The sequence below is a fragment of the Podarcis bocagei genome (assembly GCF_964188305.1).
Source record: "Podarcis bocagei genome assembly, chromosome: 13".
Taxonomy (NCBI): domain Eukaryota; kingdom Metazoa; phylum Chordata; class Lepidosauria; order Squamata; family Lacertidae; genus Podarcis; species Podarcis bocagei.
The window spans coordinates 39,703,460-39,727,080 of NC_138138.1; the positions used below are offsets into that span (position 1 = coordinate 39,703,460).

At 44.3% G+C, this 23,621-nt stretch overlaps 1 protein-coding gene across 1 annotated transcript; it reads right to left on the minus strand.

Moving 5' to 3' along the window:
• Window positions 1-1,917: 1,917 nt before the first annotated feature.
• U2AF2 (U2 small nuclear RNA auxiliary factor 2) lies at window positions 1,918-21,411 on the minus strand. The gene is made up of 12 exons (XM_081168824.1): window positions 20,891-21,411; window positions 15,332-15,467; window positions 13,644-13,673; window positions 12,125-12,228; window positions 11,041-11,192; window positions 9,566-9,682; window positions 8,925-9,063; window positions 8,676-8,755; window positions 8,358-8,480; window positions 4,734-4,820; window positions 3,542-3,790; window positions 1,918-2,466 (listed from the first exon to the last, which is right to left on the minus strand). Exons 1-12 carry the CDS (start codon window positions 20,937-20,939, stop codon window positions 2,332-2,334), a joined length of 1,401 nt encoding a protein of 466 aa, XP_081024950.1. The 5' UTR covers window positions 20,940-21,411; the 3' UTR covers window positions 1,918-2,331.
• Between the last annotated feature and the right edge of the window lie 2,210 nt (window positions 21,412-23,621).

Below are 23,621 nucleotides of genomic sequence, written 5' to 3' on the forward strand. Positions count from 1 at the left end.
GTTGTACACGTTCGACACTCTGAGCACTCTGAAACAAGAATCAGAGCAGCCCTGAAACACCTGAACTTAAAGCTTGTGTTTATTGGTACTAATATATACAGGCATCCTCCCACTAACATGGCATCGGCGTGCAACTGCATATACGCTAGATGCCAGGAAATAAATCGATTCAAACCTAGAAATGAGAGAGCTGGAGAGTACTGTGACTCACAAGGAGCCTGAAGGGGACATCAGTGAGGATGGAGGAAGCCCCAGATAGACTGGAGGTGCAGCGGAGCTGTTTATGCTGCTCAACCTTCCCGCCTAACAACTGATGTGCAGGGTAACACTTCAGCCTGCTGCTGGCTTTAGTTCTAGCTGTGGGTGTTTTTGGATACAGTATTTTTTGTATGGATTGAAGAGAGTGTATCAGAGGTGTTTAAAGGGTTTTCCTCACTTTATAGGATTTCAGAAATGGGTGTGGGAGCCCAGAATATAACTCTTGCCTAAGGGGTGGGGTGGGGAAGACACACACCTGTATTTCTTCAGACTGCTAGTGTTGAACTTTTTGGTTTGTTTGGTTTTTTTTAAAAAAAATATGTACATGTTGAGAAAGTGTCCAACATCTCAGCATCTCTCAAAAGCAATTTTTTAAATCAAACGCATCCATTCTTAAGGAAATCAGCCCTGAGTGGTCACTGGAAGGACAGATCATGAAGCTGAGGCTCCAATACTTTGGCCACCTCATGAGAAGAGAAGACAGTGTTCTCGAAGCCACAAACATGAGTCTGACCAAACTGCGGGAAGCAGTGGAAGACAGGAGTGCCTGGCATGCTCTGGTCCATGGGGTCACGAAGAGTCAGACACAACTAAACAGCAACAGCAATATATTTTCCATTAACCACTTTCCCTTTGGATTTTCTTGTGACAGGATAGATAACAGCTACCAGGCTACTTCCTATTTGACTAAGTTTCAAGACTTTAGCTGCAGTTCTGCACCCACCTGACACCAAGCCCCACTGATCAAAATACAATTTAATTTTGTAAAATCTCTCTAAGCTCATTAGCTTTATGTTTCTTTATATAAAGATGCACATCCCTTTCTAATACAATTTTTTAACAAGGTGGCTTACATCACTTAAACTCGATGTTCTTTTAACCGAGGTGGTTTTGTAATCATAGCCTTCTTGATAATATATACGGGCAGGGCTGCAGGCGCTTTGCTAAAGGAATCAAAATTCAGCAGTGATAGAACTCCAAATTCTGCAGCAAGAGAAGCTGTGCTCTGTAACCTGTATAAATTATGTGTGATAAGAGATCATTGCAGTTTTCTGGCAAGAGGAAGCGGTGATCATAAGGACTAGAAAAAGTGTGTGTGTGTGTGTGTACGAGAGAGAGAGAGAGAGAGAGAAGTTGAGTTTTGGGGGAATTATGTACTACTGTGAAATTGACTACATACACAGCCCTGTATACTGGTATTCCAGCTAGTCAAGGACCCCTAATGACTGAACACCTGCACTTAAAGCAGCAGAGCAGTGAAACAGTTAACATAAGCTACTTCTTCCATTAGACAAAGGTGAGATTGTATAGGTTATTCATCAGTAGGCAGGCCTAAAGACAAAGATGCCATCTGAGACAGTCAATATTTTACTTTTAAGTAATCGTAGATTAGGCCAGTTTCTTAATTACAAAATGCTGCTTTAATTTTTCAGGTAGACACAGATACTAATCTACAATACAGTTGGCTTCCTTAGAAGGAATTATCTAAAGTTTAGATTTATCATTTTGCTCTGTCTTTTGTTCCTGGGACTACCCAGCATTAAATCTATACATAAACCAGGCAATTTCCTATGGCCAAGGGCTGGGTATTCTCACACCCTTGTTAACTTGCAACTGTGGATTAGAAACATAAAGAACAGATGTCCAAATGACACCAGGGAATTGGAAAAAATGTTTAATTATGAGAGACAATGCTAGAGAAATAGTCGTCCATACACACAGCGCAGAGGAAAGGAAAATACAACAGAACGGGCCCATCTTGTTTTAGAGCAAAACTCCTCTTAGGAAAAAATCAGAAACATCACAGAGGGATGGGGATATGGGGGAAAATAGACAACGTTTCTACTACAGAGTAACCATCACTGGGAAACCGAGGGGGGTGGGGTGGGCCGAGGGAACTGGTGGCAGGGATAGAAAAGGAAGGGATTGGGACAATTGGAAGAGAAAAAAAATACAGGAGATTTTGGCCATAAAATATAAACAGGCTATGTTGCTAAAGGAGCCTCTCCGGCCAGCGAGCTGCCCCTGCCTCCTTAAAACACCCCACACCCCCATGCCTGGCTCATGGTTGGGCTACCAGAAGTCTCGGCGATGATAGGAGTCAGGGTCGCAATACTTGGTCACCACGACCCGATTCGCAAACTTGCGCCCAGTCAGGCCTTGCATGGCCTTCTGACAGTCGAAGACAGATGTGAACTCCACGAAGATCTACAAGAAGGATTGGGGGGGAAGGGAGAAGAATTAATAGTATGCCTACCCCATTTAAAACTGCATCCATAGGCAGCTGTGTGGATGGGCAACTGGAGGAGTAAGATCTGGATCCAGAGCCCTGCTGCAAATCCAGCCAGATGGGCGGGGTATAAATAATAAATTTTATTAATTATTAATTATTATTAATTATTATTATTATTATTATTATTATTATTATTATTATTATATTAATAATCAATATAATAATAATAATAATAATAATAATAATAATAATAATAATAATAATAATAATAATAATAATAATATACACAAGAGTGGGCATGCATGAAGAAGGTATCTGAGCCACCAGCTCTGCTGTCACAACACACCTAACCTTCAAGGAATGCTTCTCATCTGTGACTAGCCTATTTTCTTGACTAATTATGCTGAAACAACTCAACCCATTCTCTGACAAATTGACCATAGCTTTATAGTTCTCAACATAATAAGATATTTGCACTGATTGGTTTTACATCAGTCTAGTACCATAGAACTCTGATGTGGCAATAAGATTTTAACAGGGACTTAAGGCATCAAACTAGATTTCAAGCTTTTCCACCTCTCCAAGAGTTCTGGCTCCTAAGTCCAACAAAAGTACTTTGCAACCCACCGCCTCTTAAATCCTGCTTTGGAGAGGGAATACCAGAAGGATCATAAGTGGCAGAGTCAGGGTTGCAGTACTTGGTACCCAAAACCCCCTTTTTTGTTAACTGCCAAGTGGCATTGCTGTGATCCAATCCTGATATGCCTTTGTAAAAGTATGTCTTTCTGCTAGAGTTTGAGCTTTCTAGTGGCAAATCATGTTACTTCAGCAATCCATCCAGTACTTTGCCCTCCCCTTTCTACCTAGTGCTAAGTCAATGTTTAGCAACAGCAGCATTTGATCTGACATGACTTCTGCTTGCTGCTTCCTTTGTTCCTATCCACTTTGCTGTTCTAAACCCATCACACCCACCCACCCACCCACCGAGAGAGAGAGAGAGAGAGAGAGAGAGAGAGAGAGAGAGAATGAATATGAGCAACTGCCAAGTACCTTGCCACAGCCAGGCACCTCAACGCCATCAACAGGCCGCGGAATCTCAATGGACTTGACAACACCATACTTGCTACACTCATCGCGCACATCCTCGACGATCTCCTCATATTCCTCGTCATCCAGCAGCTCCTCGGGCAGCACCATATTCATCAGGCACAGCACCTCCGTGGGGTGACCTCCCATCTGCACCTGTGAGCTCATCAGGCCCGGTACCTGCAGGGTCACTGGGGTCTGGTTTATTGTGCTCTGTGGGGAAGAGGAAAGAAACAGACATGAGTACCATGCCACTGCTGCCAAAACCCCATCCTCCCATGAAACAATTCTACACAAAGACCTAGCCTCGGAGCCCTGGCATTGTTTCCCTTCCACTAAACCCAGAAATTCTGCCTCTTAGAGCACAGGGGACAGCTTAGTTTCTAATGATTGGCATAAAAGGAAGGGGTGGCAACTGAAGTCATCCTTTGTATTATCAGCTATATGAAGATTTTGGCATGTGGTTCTTGGGAACTTTCTCTCTGGTTCAAAAGCCCTGCCTCTCAGGGCAAACAAACTCTTCCTCCGATATATAACTCAAGTACATCAGTTGACAGGAGTGCCATCCCACATTCTCTTAATCAAACTAATGCAGGTGGTTGTTTGTCATTATCAATGCAGAAAGTCACCAACCCTCTTTTTTTAATGACATTTTTACATTTTACCAGGGGTGCTTCACATGTACTGCTGCCACACACCACAGATCCAGATCTGTTGAATACCACAATGAGGACAGAATTGGGCCCTGACAGATTATTTTGCCCTGGTTACATACACAGAGGGAGATCTGAACATATGTTTTAGTGACATAGGGAAGCTCCCTGCATTCCAAATTGAGAAATCATGTCTCTGTTCTAGAGAGACTGACCCTTACAAAAAAGACAGTGAAAGAAAGACAGAGCCTTGATCATCTGACCAAAGGAGCATCCTGCTTCTCAGTGGCCAATCAGATGCTTCTGGGAAGCTCACAAGCAGAACAAAAAGGCAACAGTCTTCTCATACTCTAGCCACTGATAAAACCTACTCTTCTTGAACCACTTGGCACCTTCCTGAACTCCCTCCCCACACAAATATGTGCAAGAAACCTTACTCTTTCACAGCACCAGTCCTATCCTCCCCCTCTTCCCACCACCCAGCAGTTCCGTTCCTTCCTCACCAGAGTAGCATTCTTGGCTCCGACACTGGCTCTCTGCACCAACAGTTTCTTGTCGCCCAGCTGCATGCCATTCAAGCCCGCGATGGCCTGTGAGGGCAGAAAAAAGTGAATCCAGACACTTCAAATCTTGTGCCTCCAAGGCCACCAGCCACATACCCATCCACCCTCTGGCCCCACCTCTAAAACATCAACACAGTCACACACACAAAGGTGGCTTCTTCCTTGCCCCCCAACCAGACTCCTACCTGAACTGCACTGCCATGGCATTAATACCGTATTTAGCTCAGTTACCTGCCGGGACCCAAAATGGGCATAGAACCAAGGTTTAAAAAAAGACCATAATGTTGGAAGGGGTTAAGGGACTGTCTGCATGAAGGAGAAAGTGCAGAGGTGAGGTTTCAGCTTCAGCTAAATGTCATTAGCATAGACAAACTGTTCTTTTTCCAGAATGTGAATTCCATTGCCCTGTAGTCGCTGACATACTTCTAAATTGCACATCCCCTCACTAAGCCAGCTCCAACAGGGGCCTAACTACCAGGGTTCACACCAAGGAAATGTTTACTTTCCAGTCTAGTCTCATATGCGAATGTACAAGCTTGAGCAACCCCTTTTCCATTCATGGGGGCCACAGAGAGCCATCTGCCTCAGGCATACAGCAAAACATGGCATGCTAATGGAGGAGTCCAGGCTTTAAGGCACACTCCCACACGCTTCCGCTTGGTACAATCCAGTGGATGAAGCAGTGGTCTTGTCTTTGTAAATAGGATTCAAATCAAATCCCATCTTTGTTGTGACTCATGAGTTTGCCTGGCAAGTCATGATCAGAGACTTATTACTAAGCACTGTGCAACTTTCAAACATACGTAAGGGTCAAACATCTGCAGAATCTCAAGTTTCGTTTTAAAGGGGCACAATTAACTCTCTTCTAGAGTGTGTGGGAAGTTATGAGCAGCCAGAGCAGCAACTAGACACAGTATCCAGTACCAAAAATAGCAGGACACCAGTGTCCTGCACAGTAACTTACTGGCATCCACCCACCCCTGTTCTTCAACTTCCTCACTCAGATGGCCTAAACCTAAATTGCCTTCCCCGACAATGCAGTATGCCACCCAAGACCTTGACTTTCACAGCTCTCAACAAATACATTAAATTTCTGTGAAGTTGGAAATTTTGGACCTGCTGGGGCTCAGAACATCCAGTTTTGTCAGCATCCCATCTGTAAAACGTTTCTAAATTACAAGCCTGAGCAAATGGCACCAAGAGACAAACTGACACAGCTGACATTCTTAGTTTGGATGCAGAACAGCAGAGTTCAAGTCCCATCCCAGGGGAGTGAGAGTAGGCCACCACCTCTCAGAATAGTTGTGCAACTAAAGCAAGGTCATATTGAGTGCACTGTGAACTGAATCATTAAGCACTGTAAGAGAGCTGAGATCTTTTTGAATTACGGAGATACTTAAGTGTAGCACTGGATTCATGGGTTCTCTATCACACTCCAGATCCTGTTACTCTATATATTTTGTTTGCCAGATTCTATGTAATATTTCTTCTTGCACCCCAAAACACTGATTTTTAATAAATGAGGGGAGGGAACCTTTATGTGAACCAATTAAAAGTTAACTTCAGGATAGTCTTCAGTAATGCTATTTCTTGCCAAACCCTCACTTTTGTATACAACATTATGGACTGATAACATGTCACCTTGCTGCTGACTGCCATTCATCATGAATCACTTCTTCTTGCCAGGGAATGGGTGTACTTTTAACTCCCAAGAGCATTGGGTATTAACTTTCCCTTGCCTCAGAGAATGGCATGGTAGCAGTTACTCCTAGATCAGCACTTTCAGGATGCAATCTTCAAGCACGATTGGGGAGTAAGAAATCTCACTCTCTTCAACAGAGCTACGTTAACAATCACTGGACTGTGCTGTCAGCATCACTTAAAGCTAATTCATACATCTCATAGAAACCTTAGAAAAGAACAGAAACTTAGAAGTGTTTTCTAAGCCACCTTGAAATCTCCATTCTTGACCACAGCAGGCTATACTCAGCTACTCTCTCGCCTGCTAACCATTTCAAGCTTCTCTTCATAACTGCAAAAGAACTTGGCTTTTTTTTAAAGCCAAGCTTATTTAGAATGCTTTGTTCTAGGCTAAAAACTGAATTTGGTATTTGAGAGTCCAAGTACACAGAATCCCGAAAACAGAATTGTACTTTGAGGAAACCATTTAATCAAACACATTGTCCTGAGGCCAGGCTCTATAAACTGCCTGTGATCCTCAGATGTAGGGCAGTATAGAAATTTAATTAATTAATTGATGAGGCAATTGCCCTGGGCCTCACACATGGAGAGACCACATTGACAGACAGTACACAATGGGGAAGGGATGACACCGAGAGTACAGTAAGAGGAAAGGGGGATTAAATTAGTGTACCCAGACCCCAGACAACATCCCAAAGTCATAAAAGGAGCCTGAAAGCAATCACCCCAGATTCCTTGCTGAGTCTCATTCACAAGACATTTATCCCAATAGCATCTAACAAAGATCTACCTTCCTACAGTTTAAATAAGCTGCTAGTCACCCTACTCTCAGCAAACACAGCAAATTCTCCTCTGCTTCTGATGCCTTTCTAAGTATCTGAGAATTCTTTTTTTCAAAGGAGCACCATCTAATTCTGAATGTCTGAACCAAGATTTTAGCTCTTGCTAAAAACTCACAGCTTTCTCCTGAATGCAGAGAGACCAGAAGAGCATGGGGAAAACACACATTTCCCAAGTAACATATGGGAAGAAAGAATGCACGGGACGGGAAGCAGGCGTGGGAAGTATATATAGACACACATATCCATACACACTAACAGAGGCACTCAATTATGAAAGAAAACCACATGCATAACCCTTATGAGATCAACCCAGAAATGAGAGCTTACGCTCAGCATGCAAAGTTACCACCGACACTCTCCGAACCCTATAGGGATTTGTGGGGTGTTTCCTCTCCACCACAGGTCCCCCCCTCTCCAACAGGGGCAAGGGGAAAACCGGGGTGCTTTTCCTTTGGTTTATAATTGCACATGCCAAAACTTGCATTTAACAACTCCTGCTGGAGTTAGCAAGCAGAGCATGTCTGCAGGTTAAGGGCCTGTTCCACCCCCTCCCGCTGTAACATTAAGCACAGCGAGAGAAAGGAAACTCAAGTTATTCTTAAGAGTGCAGGATGGAGAATTCACTTGGGGTTGGGGTTGGGGGGTGGGACAGGTGAAATGTGCTACGGACCCGGCTCTTCCCTGGCTGGTGAGGGGAGGGCTTCTTACCGGCTCTCGGTCGGGCACGGCGGCCGGGGTCTTCGCAAAAAGGCCGAAGCCTTCTCCGACTAACATTCGGGGAGAGTTGTTGTTTTTTTGGGGGGAACAAAAAGCAGAAGTGATCAGAACACTAACTCGATGGTGTCTGCCGCTAAGTCAGCAGCTGTGCTGTAAGGAGAGAAAAGCTGGCACCCCCTAGAGGGGAGGAGAGAAAAAAACACCCCACCTGCTCAAAGGATAAAGAACCCCCCCACGGGCAGGTCGGCGAGCTGCTGCGGAACAAAAATAAAAAGAGAGCACCATGAAGAGAGGCTGGCCCTACCTGGTCTGTGACGTTGATGTCCACATATTCACAGAAGGCATAACCTTTCGACAGGCCAGTGGCACTGTCCTTCACCAAATTGAAAGCCTTCAGGGGTCCAAAAGAAGTGAGCAACTCCTTGACCTGAGAGGCAGAGGACAAGGGAAAAACAAAGGTGAGCTACAAGGGCTTCATTTGGGTGTGCGTAATCATGCTTGCATGCCACCCACACAGGCGTTTTAAGCACTGTGCTGAACTAAGGAGAGTGGCTCTCCATAAAATGAAGACACTTAAATAGAAAGGAGGAAGGGGGCAAGAAGGAAAGAAACCGCTTCTCACCTGATCATCGTTAAGATAGTTTGGCAGACCCCCAATGAACAGCTTATGAGCAGAGTCTGGAACCACTGTGGACACCACTCCTGTGGGGAAAGGGTTAACATGGTCTGTTGAAAGGGTTTTGTGTCAGTCACATTTTCAGATCAAATGCATATGGGAAGACTATGTGGGGTCTCATCCAGTATATCACATAAAACTCTGCCCATCCGCTTTGGTCTTCCTTAGTTAACAGGGTGCATCTAGTATACTCACCTGGCACATAGACTGAAGGGTTTTCAGACATGCCAGGGAGCGGTTGGTAATCATGTGGGCGTCTGATCTTCAGCGACTGTCCCTGGAAAATGATCCCATCAAAAGCCATAGCCTGGGTAGTTTCATCCACAGAGCGAAACTGCAGCAGCAAAAACAAACAAACAGAAACTGAGAAGGTGAAAGGTTAAGGATGTGTGGTATGGCCTATGGGGGGGGGGTGATTAGATGCCTGCACTGAAGGGCCAGATAATGAAAATTGCTGGCTCAGGGGTTCTTAAGGGAAGAATTCCACCCTTGCGATGAAAGAGGTTAAACAGTCAGTACACAAACTGTGGAAGTGATAGAATCAAGTTGTTACCTAAGTCATATACTCTGCATGTATACAATGAATGGAATTTCCACCAAGTGTGTCCCACATTCTAGAGCAAATTCCACAACAAAAATCATGTTATCTATATAAATAAGCAAGGCATTGCTCAGAATCCCCTGCATCCAGAAAAGCCTAGCCAAACTCTCTCCTGACCTCTCCCACCAACAGATTATGTGATATTCTAAACTTGTCATATTCTGCATGTTGGAATCACACCCATCTGAAGTGCCCTCTTACACTTGCCTCAATGCATGTACATGCCTCAACTTACCTCCAAAAATGCAAAGTTCTTGTCCTGGTTTATCTGCACTGCCAAGACAGGGTTCCCAGGAGCCTGGGTAAGGCCACCAAGGCGCATCTGAGCATTGAAGAAATCCATCATAGCCTCCTGTTGGGGGTCACGGAGAGAATGGAAAAGGGGAGGTTTTATGTCACACACTAGAAAGGCCTTCAGGATCACAAATGGATTACAAAGCAAAACTGCCTACTTGCCTGCTGCGATGGTAGCAAACTTTGGGGCTATGGGGGGATTGCAGTCCCACACATTATTCACTTTAAAAAGAAATGGAAACAACTCTTTGGTCTTTTTTTTTTTGGTAGAGATATTCAAATAATGACCACCCATATTTAATTCCCTGGTCATTTAGGCACTAACAGTGCACTTCTATACAAGTCTACCCAGACAGAGGCAACACTAAATTCAGTGGGACTTATTCCAAGTATGTATAGGATTACAGCCCAAATATTATTATTTCCAATTTCCACCCAAATAGCTGTTTTTCTTTACTCTGAATCCACCTCTGTTCCAGATATTTGGTCATCTCTGCCAGAGGCATACCATGTGTGCAGAAGGAGGATATGAATTAAGAGTTCTGGAAAGGGATTACAGTTGGTTCACCTCAAAAGGTATGGCAGATTATGTATAGCCCTTTTGGAAATAAAATCCCTTCATCTGTGTCACACAGTAATGTCCCTTGACAGATTTGGACAGTGAAAAAGGAGGACTGGAATCAATGCTGGAATACTGCATAGTTCTAACTCTTAAGTTCCAGCTTAGTAAAAACACTGCAAAAGCTCAAGCGAGTCACCTTGCTTGGTACTACAGAAAGCAAATATCCCAATCCACAGTAATTTGCCATTCTAATATTGGAACAATTCGTTCCCACCTGAACACTTGGTAAACCCTGAAAGAAACGTGAAAGAAGAAACTAATGTACTTGGGGGAAGAGAAAGTGGCCAAAATAGAACAGCAATTATAAGCCTCTGCAGCCAGATTACCAACCTCAACTCCCTACCATTTTGAACATGAGAGAAAACATGAAACTTCTTTCCTACGGCACGCCCCCCCCCATTGTTAAGGACTGAAGAATTTGTAATTTACTCAATTCCAAAAGAGAAGAGCATTGCAGTTAACTCTTGCATATCAAAAGACCTGGTCTAAAACATGATATCTCAGAAAGGAATATTTAAGAACTAGGTGATTAAAGAAAGATGAAGCCAGCAGCACATGGCTGTCACAATCCAACATAATTCTGGCACCTGCTGCATTGTCCTGACACTATTTTGGAGTCCTGTTAGCAGGATGAAGAGATCTGAATGCTGAATTCAGCCTCACCTGGCTTGTGTTTTCACTGTGAACTTATTCCCCCAAATTTTCAGCAAAGCATCTTCCTTTCAACACCCCTAACCCAAGAGAGAAAATACACCAATGGGTTGAGAGGCACATCTGAGGAAACAAGCAAGTACCTCAGTGATTCCAAAGGGGATATTTCCCACATAGAGACGCCGGGCTTGCCGTGTCATCTGGCTGCCTACTACTGGCACAGGAGTGGGAGTCACTGCCAGTCCATCAGGGGTCATCGTTGGCAGGAGGGCTGTAGCTGGAATTTGCCCAGCAGCTAGGTAAGGGGAAAAACAAGACTAGCTATTAAAAATTGAAGATTCTAATCTGGAAATATCACAAGGCATATCACTCCTCATTTGGAGAGACTGATAACAAAACTACACAGCATTCACTTTTTAAAGGAACTGACACAAGTAAATTATGATTATTGCTTATATACCACATTTTATTCCAAGTGATTTCCAGTTGGTTTATATGATAATAAACAAATGACATGCCATTAAGTGGGGTAGGAAGGGTGAGGGTGGAGATGAGACCTAGCAAGTAAACAATTTTCTTAAATCACAAAAAGTCTAACAAGTTACTTCTCTATTTCTGGAAGGACAAAATATCATTTTCAAAAAAACAGGTAAGTCAATATCCAATCTTTAAGCAGCTTCCAAGCACAAATGAATTTTTTCTTATAATTGGCCGATAATCCTAATTTAAGGATTTTAGCACTCACAGTTGTAGGAATATGTCTGTTTAAGTGTAATAGCAGAACACCAACCTCAAGTACCAGAATCAAGGAGAGAAAAAGAGATCTAGATTCAGATAGTAGATAAATGAGTTGGCAGTTTTTAACATTCATATGGCAATGTTAAGAGACTTTTTCCCAGTTAAAGCAGACATATTTTAAATGTAAAATCAAAAAGAGAACCAAGTGAAGCCCACTTATTTGCCTAGCTGTGTAGTGAGAAAAATTGATCCAGAGTTCTTCCTCCACCAAGGGAAAACATCTGACTTCAATTTGATTTCTTCAGGAATGGAGATGCATGCTTGAAATTGGGAGAACATTTCAGAAGGAAAATAAGAACCTCCAAAGGTCAACACAAGTTTGTATTTGCATTAATTTGCATGGTAGAGGAACATGCTCAAGTAGTTGCAACATATAACACTGTTTTACAATACATTAAGGCAAGGTGACTGAAGCGGAAGCAGGCCCACCTTGCATGGCTTTATACTGCATGGGAGTGATGTGTTCAAAGCCTGGGGGCGGGACATCCCAGTACTTGCGAACCTTCTTCTTCTTCTCATGCCTGGGAGAACGGCTGTGGAAGGAAGACAGGGAGGAATAGGTCAGCTGGAAATGGAAAGAGCACTTGGGCTTCTGTTGAATGTAATATGAAGATTAATGTACCAGTCATGTCCACTCTACACTTGTTTCAGTTTGGGACACCATCTACATCAGGCTTCCTCAACCTCAGCCCTCCAAATGTTTTTGGCCTACAGCTCCCATGATCCCTAGCTAGCAGGACCAGTGGTCAGGGATGATGGGAATTGTAGTCCCAAAACATCTGGAGGGCCGAGGTTGAGGAAGCCTGATCTACATAGACCAGGGTGGATAAAAATCAATGAGAATATATATATATATATATATATATATGCAGGTTTTGGTGTCTTCGGGTGTCTTCCCGTGTAAGAGTTGGGGTGTCTAGGCGACGTTTCGACGAGGTCTCACTCGTCATCTTCAGGCTGGTGCTTTCGGCTTCTTGTTACTGGAACAGATGCTTTCGTAGATTTTCACGGGTACAGGAATGCAGGTTTTGGTGTCTTCGGGTATCTTCCCGTGTAAGAGTTGGGGTGTCTAGGCGACGTTTCGACGAGGTCTCACTCGTCATCTTCAGGCTGGTGCTTTCGGCTTCTTGTTACTAGAACAGAGCTCTGTTCTAGTAACAAGAAGCCGAAAGCACCAGCCTGAAGATGACGAGTGAGACCTCGTCGAAACGTCGCCTAGACACCCCAACTCTTACACGGGAAGATACCCGAAGACACCAAAACCTGCATATATATATATATATATATATATATATATATATGGATTTCTTTGAGGCTACTCATCAGGAAATAAGGATTTGTTAAGTTTTTCACGTGTGCTAAAACTCAGTCTAAGTTGTTGTTTTTTTAAAGTTTAACCACATCAGTTAACAAACATGGATATGTATGCTATAATGTTATTGCTTTAGTTAAATAAATTGTTTAAATTGTTATTAAGGAAATGACAATTTTTCTCCTTCCAATAAAGTGCAGCAGAAAAGTTGTCCAAATATAAACAGTTAATTTATTAAACCTCACAATAATTTCATAATTATCTGCCTATGTATTTCTAATAGTATAACCAAATCAGGAATTTTTGATTTAACTGTAAAAACTACTCTGAAAATTTATTATTATAAAAATGAAACCTTGATCTGGTTGTAAATATTAAGATTATGCCAGGAAGAATAAGTCTTTCTGTTAAAAAAAAAGAGAGATTTAAATCAAGTCTTACTGACTAGTGATTTAAATCAAATCCACCCTGACATAAAGACTCCAGGGCAGATCCCTTTTAATAGTAACCCCCAGGATGAATCCCAGCACTGAATGTGATAATTGTATCTGCACCCAAGATCTGATTGCATGGCTGCCTTTGTTAACTGTGGAAGTGACAACCCTGTCAGCACAAGGAAGAAGTAGCAATACTCACCTCAGGGGACCCGCTAGGCTTAGGGGTGATCTGAAATTGAGAAACAAAATGGGTTTGTAACCATTCCTGGTGGATACAACAGGCCCAGGTAGCCAACTCAGTAACAGCAGCAGGGCCCCATGTGCCCTGACAGAGACTGTGGTCCAAGAAACAATAGCGTAGAGACCACCACTGATCTATTAATGCAGCAACAGATAATTTTGTAACTTCGTTAAAAGGGAGAGAGAATAGTCAAACTTACGCTAGACAGTGCATCTGTCTAGAGAGGATGTTAGACAGCAGAAATAAACCAGTGCTTTATTAGCATCCGTGAACAAGATGGTGAGCTTTTCAAAGACGTTAATCAAACCGTTCTCTGACTGTCATAGTTGCATTACATGCACATAGAGCAAAGGCAGACAGTGGTGATAGGGCTGCAACACACATCTGAGCCAAGAAAATGGAAGTGTGCTGACTAGCAGGAGATGAGATTATTATTTAATTTAAAGATTTCTATCCTGTCCATTGCTCCAAGGAGAATCAAAGCTACTGGCAAACAATAACAAAAAACCTAAAACAGTTACAACAACCCCCTTTTTTAAAAAATCAGAGTATATGTATTTAAGTTGTATTCAACCTGATTAACAAATTTCAGCATCAAATAAGCAACAGAACCAAGACAGTAATTTTATCTGTAGAGCAGTTATGGTGCTTTCCAATCTCGGTCACTAAGAGAGGAACTCTGTGTGCATGTGCACGCACATACAGAGACTATTTCAGAAGTTGACACAGTATGAATCTGGTTTTGTGCCCCAAAGTGCTTCACTACCACTCTCATATGCAGTCAAGAGTGGAACCTTCCCTTCTTTCTTGCTCCCCAACAGTTTGCCAAATTCTGTAATCCTGCCCCAACCCCCAAAGCAGAACAGATGTGAAAACTACAATGCACACTAAGAATGATTAATTGGGTACATTGCCTCTACTAGTCTTGTGTGCTCCTATGTAGCTATGGCACAGCTTCTTTTCATTTCAGTGGCACTTAAGCATAAGGCTTTCCTAGGAAATGGTACATACAATCAACCAATTTACTTTGAGCAGAATTGCCATTTCCCTTGAACTGAATTTCAATTTCACCCTTGCTGGCCATACATTATAATCATCTAAGTTTCTGCCATTTGCTAATTCACACTGCCTTTCTTTCTAAAAATCAATCAATCCCAAGTGGTTCTATACCAGAAAGAGCCCTTAAGCGTTCTTTCCCATATGAATACCCACCATCTTGTTCTTCTACTAACATGTTTCAAATCATGATTTTGACATGCATACAACAGAAATTAAATTGTAGGTCTCCATGCAGAGGAAGTTTATTTTTATGTACAGATCCTAATCAGGCACTTTATAAATAATTAGCATCTCAAAAAAACAGAGATGGTACTTGGAAGCTTTGAATACAAGGGTTAAAAAGCTCCTTGATGTTTGCAAAGAGCTTTCAGCAAAAAGTCAGCGTAAGGATGAGAGAGCCTCCTAAGACAGGTCTGCTCAGTTAAGAACAACTTCTTCATGGATAACAGAAAATGAATGAGGCAGGACTAAGTTTGTCCCAATGAATCTTATGCATCTAAGGTTTTGTCCAGGGCTTGAGCATATTGCTGGACCCAAAAAAGTAGAAACCCAAGGAAAACCCAAGCTCTTCATTCTGCAACCCATACCTGCGTCTCCTGCGATCCCGTGAAACACTGCGCTGATCCCTGTTGCGCCTGTCACGGCTGCGACTGCGGCGTTTCCTGTCACGACTCCGTGAGCGACTGTGGCTGCGTTTCCGGTGACGATTCTCTTTGTCGCGTTCTAAAGATGAGAGAAGAGCTTGATATGCTAATGGTTGCAACATAGGAATGGAGGTCACACTTCTGGTTATCACAAACTCTTACCACTCCCCCTAGGAAAATCAACTCAAATATACTCATAAAATTGGAAATGTGTGGTATGTAGAAACGAAGGGTGCATTTCCCCAGGTTACTCTCAACAGCCACTGCTTCAAGAGTGATGCAACTTGATAGACCCATTTCTTATGAGTCTTGTCTGGTTGCAAATTACCAAACTCACAAATGCTGTATGGCAACGGATCATCTCATGAACAGGTATTTATCCAGTACAACAGTGGCGGCTGCTAATGAGAAGAAGGGTCAGAAAGCCCTCATGTGCCAAGAATAAACTTGACAGGCTGGTTAGGCTGTGTGTTTTTGTAGATAGGTTGCGCCTATGCTTAACAAGGATTTGGGATATGATATTTTGTGCCCGTACATCTCCTCAATCAAGAGTTGATAAGCTGTGGTCCTTCAGATGCTGCCAGACTACAAGTCCATCATCTCTGGCCATTGCTCATGATGATTAGGGCAGATGTGAGTTGGAATTTAACATCTAGAGGGTCATGTCTGCCCTAAATCAAGTTCAGCACCTACCATTCTCTATAAAAGGCCATAATTAAATTGGCCACACTTGTAGAAGACAATGGGCAATAACTGCCCTTGGAAAAAGGGGTCAGCGAGAAGCTATAAAGAGGCAGGATAGGAGGTTCTTTCTAGTTTCTCATTGCTAACATTCATGAGATAAATTTTAGCAAGGTGTGATTATCTCAAGATCAGCTTTTACCAAATCTAGCAAGCTGGGGCTCTTTTTGAGGAAAGAAAAGTCCTGATGCTCCAAGGAATTAACATGGCTCAATCTTTGGGAAGTTAAAACAGTTATTGATGGGTCTCTTAAAGGAAATGCATGAAATCAGAGGCTGCAAACTCTTCTAAGGAAGAACTGGATGATTGAAAAGGATACACTAGGAAGAAAATGCTGTAAGGTGCTGTTTTTGCTGTTTATATTCCAACTATCTCTGCTTTCCATTTTTTAAAAACAGCAGCTAAAGAAGCTGCAGCTATCATCTATCATTTAGCTAAAAACTGAAAAACAAAACTAGCGACAACTCATGCAGCTGTGCTGGAAAGGAACAATACAGAGCAATGTTGTACAATGACCAGCACAAAGCAGTATTTGTAATGGCACATCTGTTGCTGTATCATGCAAGGCTTGGGCGTGTTAAGGCTCTCTGGTAACAGGAATGTTTGGGTTTCTGCCTTGGGAGAACCAAAGCAAAGCAGAGGTCCATATAGGTGAAATCTGCAATGCTTTTGGTTTATTTTCAGTGCAAGGAAGCAAAACAAACAAAACAGTGCTGTGGTACCAACACTTATTTTTGGAGTTCCAAGGAGAAGACCCTGTTTTCTCCTATTACCACAGGCTATCAATCCAAATCACTCATCTTTGTTTTACAAAGGAATCCATTCCTGCCTTGGGCAGTTTTAGTGCAAAATGTAGTGCTAAATGGCTTTCTTCAAAAGGCGTTTATGACATTCCTTTGAGGCCCTGTCACTCCTACATTCTGCCCCACACAGTCTTTGCTAGGGATTCTAGATCCAAGGCAAAATACAAGACCATTTCATACTTTTTAAAAACTTTTTGAATGCTTCCCCTCATGCCTGCTAAATGAACGCAATCTTCTGGGGTCCCAGTCCAGCATCAAAAATATATTGTTAAATGAAACAGTGAAGATCCTTTCACATTGTCAAAGGCAAATAGCCTATTATTGTGTGTGTCTGCAGATTTGAATGGTAACCCTGCACTAGCCTTAGAAAAGGAATAGAACAGAATCTCTGATCACTTCCTGAAGTCATACACGAGCAGCAATTCTGAATTCCTACTTCACAAATCCAACTGAGATAACTGGGTAGTAAGGACGCTATCAGATGGCATTCAACCTACCCAGGTCTTGCCAGCTAGTGTAGAAACTACCTACCTCAGGGGTCAATTCCTTTGCTGGAAATTTATGCACCCAGGGGAGGTCCATCTCACCACTGGGAACCACTATCAGAGGCCCATATTGACTGACATTGATAGGCAACTAAAGTTTGTGGTTACTAGGAACCTGTCCCTCCCTCAAGGGTCAAGAGCTTGGTCTTTGACCCTTGTGAAGTAAATGACAACTGTCTGTTTCAAGGCTGAAGTTGGAAAAGATGACTGGAGCTTGTTATTTTGAAGTAGTAAAGAAGTGCAGCCCCACCTTGGGGCTGAGCAGGAATTGCCCCAGCAGAAGAGCAACTGTCAGGAAAACCCCCACCCCCACTCTACAGCTGCTTGGGGTATGTCAGAGGGCAGGCGGAACACTTGCCACAAGAGAATTTGTGGACATAACTGGTATGCATAACTGGTATTTGTACATACAACAGTTGCTTATACAGTTTGCCATAGATAGCAGTGATCAGCTACTACTTACATCCAACTGCCTATTATACTAGACAGGGTGAGTTTGCGCTACCTGCCCTTTTTCAGAATCAGAATGACATTATCACATACAGCCCATTAGAAGAGTCTGGACAAATCAGATCCTAGGAAATTTCCAGAGTGCACACGTCTCTACTAAAAACTCTGTGATTAGTATGATAGTAAGGCATGCCCTATTAAAAAGGTCCACCTTATGCCATGCCTGCAAATAGCAACTAGTCTGATCACCTGGGGCAAACAAAACAGCCCTCAATTAATTAGGCAGAGATGCCTTACAAATGTTGGTAGCTTGCATTTTCTTTTTCCATGCGGACAGGCAATTTTTGCAGTTGCATTTCAAGGTTGCATTCTGTCTGTATTCATGTGAACACTTGGCTATGAAATAAATACTGTGGGATTGCTGCCTAAAGCAAGGAGCAGCCTGTGGTCCTTCAGATGTTGCTGGACTGCTACTCCCATCTTCCCTGACCTCTGGGCTAAGCAGTCTGGGACCACTGGGAGTGCCTTGCCCTAAGGCAGGCATGGCCAAACTCGGCCCTCCAGATATTTGGGACTACAATTCCCATCATCCCTGACCAGGGATGTTGTAGTTGACCAGGGAGGAGGGAGTTGACCAGGGAGTTGTAGTCCCAAAACTTCTGGAGGGCCAAGTTTGGCCATGCCTGCACTAAGGGAATCATTTTGTGTTGTATTTGTCCCAGTGCATCGCAGGAAGCACCACCAAAAATATGCAAGAGTAAAGTCATGCTATCGAGAAAGGAGCCAACGTGTATCTCTATTGGGGATCCAATATGGAGTACAGTCATACCTCGGATTGAAGTCGCTTGAGGTTAAGCCTTTTCAGGTTGCGCTCTGCAGCAACCCAGAAGTAACAGAGCACATTACTTCTGGGTTTCACCGCTTGCGCATGCACAGACACTCAAAATGACGTCACGCACATGTGAAGAAGCGGTGAATCGCAACCTGCACACACGCGGGTTGCGTTCGCTTCAGAGGTACCGCTGTAGTGGACTTGTGCCTAAGATACTGATTCATAGGTGCTCATACCCTCAGGTAAGTGAGAGTGATGTGGCCTTTCTAATTAGCTAAGATTTGTAAAAAGGTGGAGAAAAGAGCCGAATGAAGAGAAATGGGGTAATGTATTTTGCAGGTGGTTGAAAACCAAGCCCAAGAAGGAAAGACAATACTTTACTCAGTGTCCATGCTAAGCAGCTTGTTTTAAAAGAGATCCACTCCAAAGAGAATACCAGCAAGCTCCTCTGACACAGTAGTTTTCCATTATGCTGGCAACCAGTTGAAAGTGTGTGTATGTGTGTGTGCGTGCAAAGTAGTGCCTCAGGCCAAGTGAATTTAGTATAAGTACTGATGGGGGGAAATCTAATTAATGTGTGTTGGTTGAGTTGTATGCAAATCTGGACGTTCCCCCCAAAACTTAGTGGACTGAGGAAAGGCTGGATAGCCCAGCTGGCTTAGAGTGTGGTGCTGGTAACATCATGGTTGCAGGTTTAATCCCAGTAAGGGACAGCTGCATATTCCCCATAAGGGACAGCTTCATATCCAGGCGGTTGGACTAGATGATCCTCAGGGTCCCTTCCAACTATGATTCTATGATGTAGGGAAAAGAAGAAATGTGGTTCAGCCCCTGTGGTGTAGTTGGCAGCTCTGGATGTGGACTACTGGAGATTGGATCCTTGGGCAAGTCATTCACTCTAAGCACAGACTACCTCATGGTTGTGAGGAAAGTTCATGAGATTTATGGAAGGCCAGGATAAATAAGTGGGAGGTGGGAAGAGAGACAAGAGATGTGAGAGCCAAAGTTGCATAGTTGCTAACATCAGAATGGTGAGATCCGGCTTCAAATCCCCACTCAGTGAAGAAGCTCACAGCATAATCTTGGGCCAGTCACCATCTCAGCCTCATCTACCCATCCCTGGATTGTTGTGAGGGAAAAAGGGGTGTGTGGGTATCGCCATATGTTACTTTCATCTCCCTAAAGGATGAGATAAAAATAGTAAGAAAACCCACAAACGTGAGAGTTTTGAGAGGAAGGAAAGAAGGGTGTTGCTCAGTGGTACATAGCACGCTATACATGCAAATAGGTCCCAAGTAGGGTCGGGAAAGCCTCCTTTCCGAATTCCTGTGCAACCTCTGCCTCTCAGCACGGAGGAATACTTACCGAGATGAACAAACATTCCCCTCCCATTTCTCAAGTTTACAACCCACCTTCCCTAACGCAAATCCTGCACTGGGAGTGGGCGGGAGAACCAGTTACTTATTTACTTGGCCCTCCTTTCTTCCATCATCCTTTGCTCCCCGCGGCGTAAAGGCTGCATCGTGTGCTTTCTTTGCAGGAGGCAACTAAGCGAGGAAAGTTGTTGTTTTGGGGGGCGGTGTAATAACAACTAGGCAGCCTCCCTCTTTCCCCAAGAGAGTGAACAAAACGGACTCCAGGTCCCTTTCCTCTCAGAGTCCGCCTCATGGGGCAGAAAGTGGCCCGAGAGGGAAAGAGCCCTCCCCGCATTCCGTAGCCCCGCCACGCGCCACTCCGTTAAGGGCGCGCGCGCAGGGCCACCAACGGTTCTCCTCGCCTCTCTTCCCTCCCCCGCTTCCCCAGCTGCCGTTACCCCCACGATCAAACTCCCGCCAAATAAAGCGAGAGGGAAAAGGAAGTGGCCGGACACGCGAGAGCCGGCCGGCCGCCCCTCCCCCCGTCGCCGCGCACAAACACACGCGCTCTTCGGCCTAACTCGGGTCTCCACCGTTGATGAGAGGGCCATTTAGCCGCCGCCCACCCCACCCGCTCCAGGGCAGCTCAGGGCCCGTCGTGAAGAGCGTGTGGCGGGCGCAAGAGAGCCATCAATGTCGAAGAGGGCCGCCTCCCTCGCTCGCTTTCTCTCTCTCCCCCACCCCCTCTCGGCCCGCCCGCCCCTTTGTCCGCTCACCTTGTTTGTTTTCGTTGAGCTGCCGCTCGAACTCGTCGAAGTCGGACATGGTTAACGGAGACGGGACGGAGGAGGGCGGCCTGAACGCGGCCTCGCAGCTGCTCTAGTAGCTCTCGCTCTCCAGCTCCTCCTCACGCACTAGGCCGCAGGGGCTCCTTCCCTTGAGTTCGGCAACTTCCGGCGGCAGCTTCGGGTGTTAACGGAAACGCTCGGCTATCTCCGGAAGACGCTTTCGAAATACGCTCGGCGGCCTCCTTAACCTCTCTAGGACAAAGCCTCGCTCGCTTTTCTTTATTCAGAGAGCCTTCCCAGGAACGCTCGGGAGAGGCCGCCCCCTCCTCCCGAGCCTTCGAGTTTTTCCGGAGAGCCTCGGGGAAGGCAGAACCCCGCGCCTTCGGAATTTTCCGGAGAGCCTCGGGTACTTCCGCTAGCGTCTGTTTCTTAGCGCCGCATGTTTGGCTCTTCCGTTCGGGCTCCCGCTTAAAAGGAGGGAGGGGAGAATAAAGAGAGCGCGGCTTCTCCCGAGTCTTCCACAACTGTTTCCGGGGCTGGCGAGTATTTCCGTCGGACGTTAGCCAGTCGCTTCCGGCACAGCTCTTGCACTTTGACCACGTGGTGACCGCTCTTTATAAGAAATAAAGCCTTTGATGAGGATCAGCGTGAGAAGGGCCCTGCTGGGATCGGAACAAAAGCCCAACTATAGATCAGCATCCTCTCCTCTCAGGGGCCGACAAAACGCTGTTATAAGAAAAAACTGCTCCCTTTCCCTTATGGGGTATTCCGGAACCCGTATAGAGTCCTTAAGTGGGTTCCCTATCAGTAGGAGAAAATAACAGAGGCCAACCAGAGTATATTGAGAAGCAAAAAGGCTAGTAAGCCTGATCTTTAGTAAACTGTTGCAACAGGGTCCCCACTTACCACACGCAGGAGGGAGGAGAACCCTGAACAATGGTGTGCAAGCCTTTACTGTATATAGACTTTTGAAATTGCCCACTCTAGCCCAAGACCACCCCTCAAAACATCATACATACATTACAGGAGGAGGCGGTCTGCAGCAGAAATCCTGTCCGCCAGGATACCTAATACAGTAATGGTCACTGATTGCATTCCCTGGGCAGTCTGGACATTCTTTTGTGATAGTTAATACTTTAGTTCTTGAATCCATCTCACAGACTCACCCTATTCATACACAAATATGACCTTAAGACAGGATTTGCAAGCAAAAAGACAATGGGAAGTCTTTTCCCATTTGCCTCCCTTCCTGCAGAGGAATATTTGAGGTCATTGGGAGAGTCAAAATGGCTTCAGGATTGCTCTCCCATACTATTTCCGACACTTAGTTCATATATTTAGATATGTGTGCATTTATGAATATTCTATATATGAGACCTTAAAGTTCTTCTAATAATGCCTACGGGGAACTCTTAAAAACAGGACACGAACACAGCAACAGCAGCAACATTCTCCCACCTAAATGTGGACTCCCAAAGGGAGTAGCCATCAGCTGCATAGTGGATGCACTGTAAAAGGGGGCAGGACATTGTTTTCAAATTCTATGCCATGAGTCATAATTCACCCACAAGGCAGAGGTTAATATTCGCTTCCATTCATACTGCTTTCTTATTCCTGTAGGAGAGATAGGCTCTCAGGTTTTTTTGTTTTACTTTATGCGTTTCACAATTTCAATGACTGCAACACTCATGGCTACAGATATGACTGGTTTCCCCCTACAATGGCTGGAATACAACCACTTTTTTTTTTAAGTTGGCTGCAACATTTGCCAAAGTATAGGTACACCCATGCCTTTCATGATCTAGATCAGTGGTTACCAGAACCAGGATGTGCATATTCTGGGCTGCGCTTCTCCGTGAGTCAAAGCACCCAAAAACACGTGGCTTTGGGCGCTGCATACTCACGCATTTTCGGACAGTTGATGGGTATATGCCCTGGACCCCAGAGTGGGTTAGATGGACCCCCTGAGGGGTCTGCGTACCACCATTTGGGAGCCACTGTGAAGCTCTCCACACACCCCACTGAGGTTCTTTAACAGCACATTTTCCCTCCTGTTCCTCCAGTGGGGCTTTCATAGGAGAACTCCACACTAACAAAATGCTAAGTTCACCAAATATGAAGGAAATCCCTTTTCTGAATCAGGCACCTGTGTTTCTCTCCCACTTCCTTTGCTTTCTATTGCACATTTTTTCCCACTTTCCAGAGAGTAGCACCACAGCTTCAAGATAACTTTATCCAATGCTGTGGCAAGGGTATTTCATCGGACAACTTCTCCACGTCACTGACATACATTTATTCCATCATGGAGCCCAAGGCAAAGTATATGTGGTTCTCAGGCAGTCAGCCATCCAGGCACAGACCAGACCCAGACCTGCTTAGCTTCAGTAAAGTAGTGCCTTCCTGCATTTTTTAGGCCACACCCTGGGACAGATGTTTCTATGCCAAATTCTACTGTGCCATTTAGTGTACATTTCACAATAAATCTCTCATCCTCACACCAAAACTGAGGGCATGCCATTAATTTTACAAATCGGTAACAAACTGAGTAACACCCAACTTAACTCTGACTCCCAGATAATATACAGCTGAGGATTTGAATCGGTTGCCAACATCCAGCTCTTCATCCCCTAGTTCCAAGCCAGGAATATCCTAACTAGCCACAAATTCACACATTTTTGCAGCAATTACACAAACATGAAAAATTAAAACCACACATTGC

Coding starts and splice junctions, on each gene's coding strand:
- U2AF2 (XM_081168824.1), bottom strand. CDS start 20,939: ATGTCCGACTTCGACGAGTTCGAGCGGCAGCTCAACGAAAACAAACAA. Junction 4,821..8,357: donor ACATCAACGTCACAGACCAG/GTAGGGCCAGCC, acceptor CTGCCCTCACAG/GCCATCGCGGGCTTGAATGG. Junction 2,467..3,541: donor AGGTGCCTGGCTGTGGCAAG/GTACTTGGCAGT, acceptor TCCTTCTTGTAG/ATCTTCGTGGAGTTCACATC.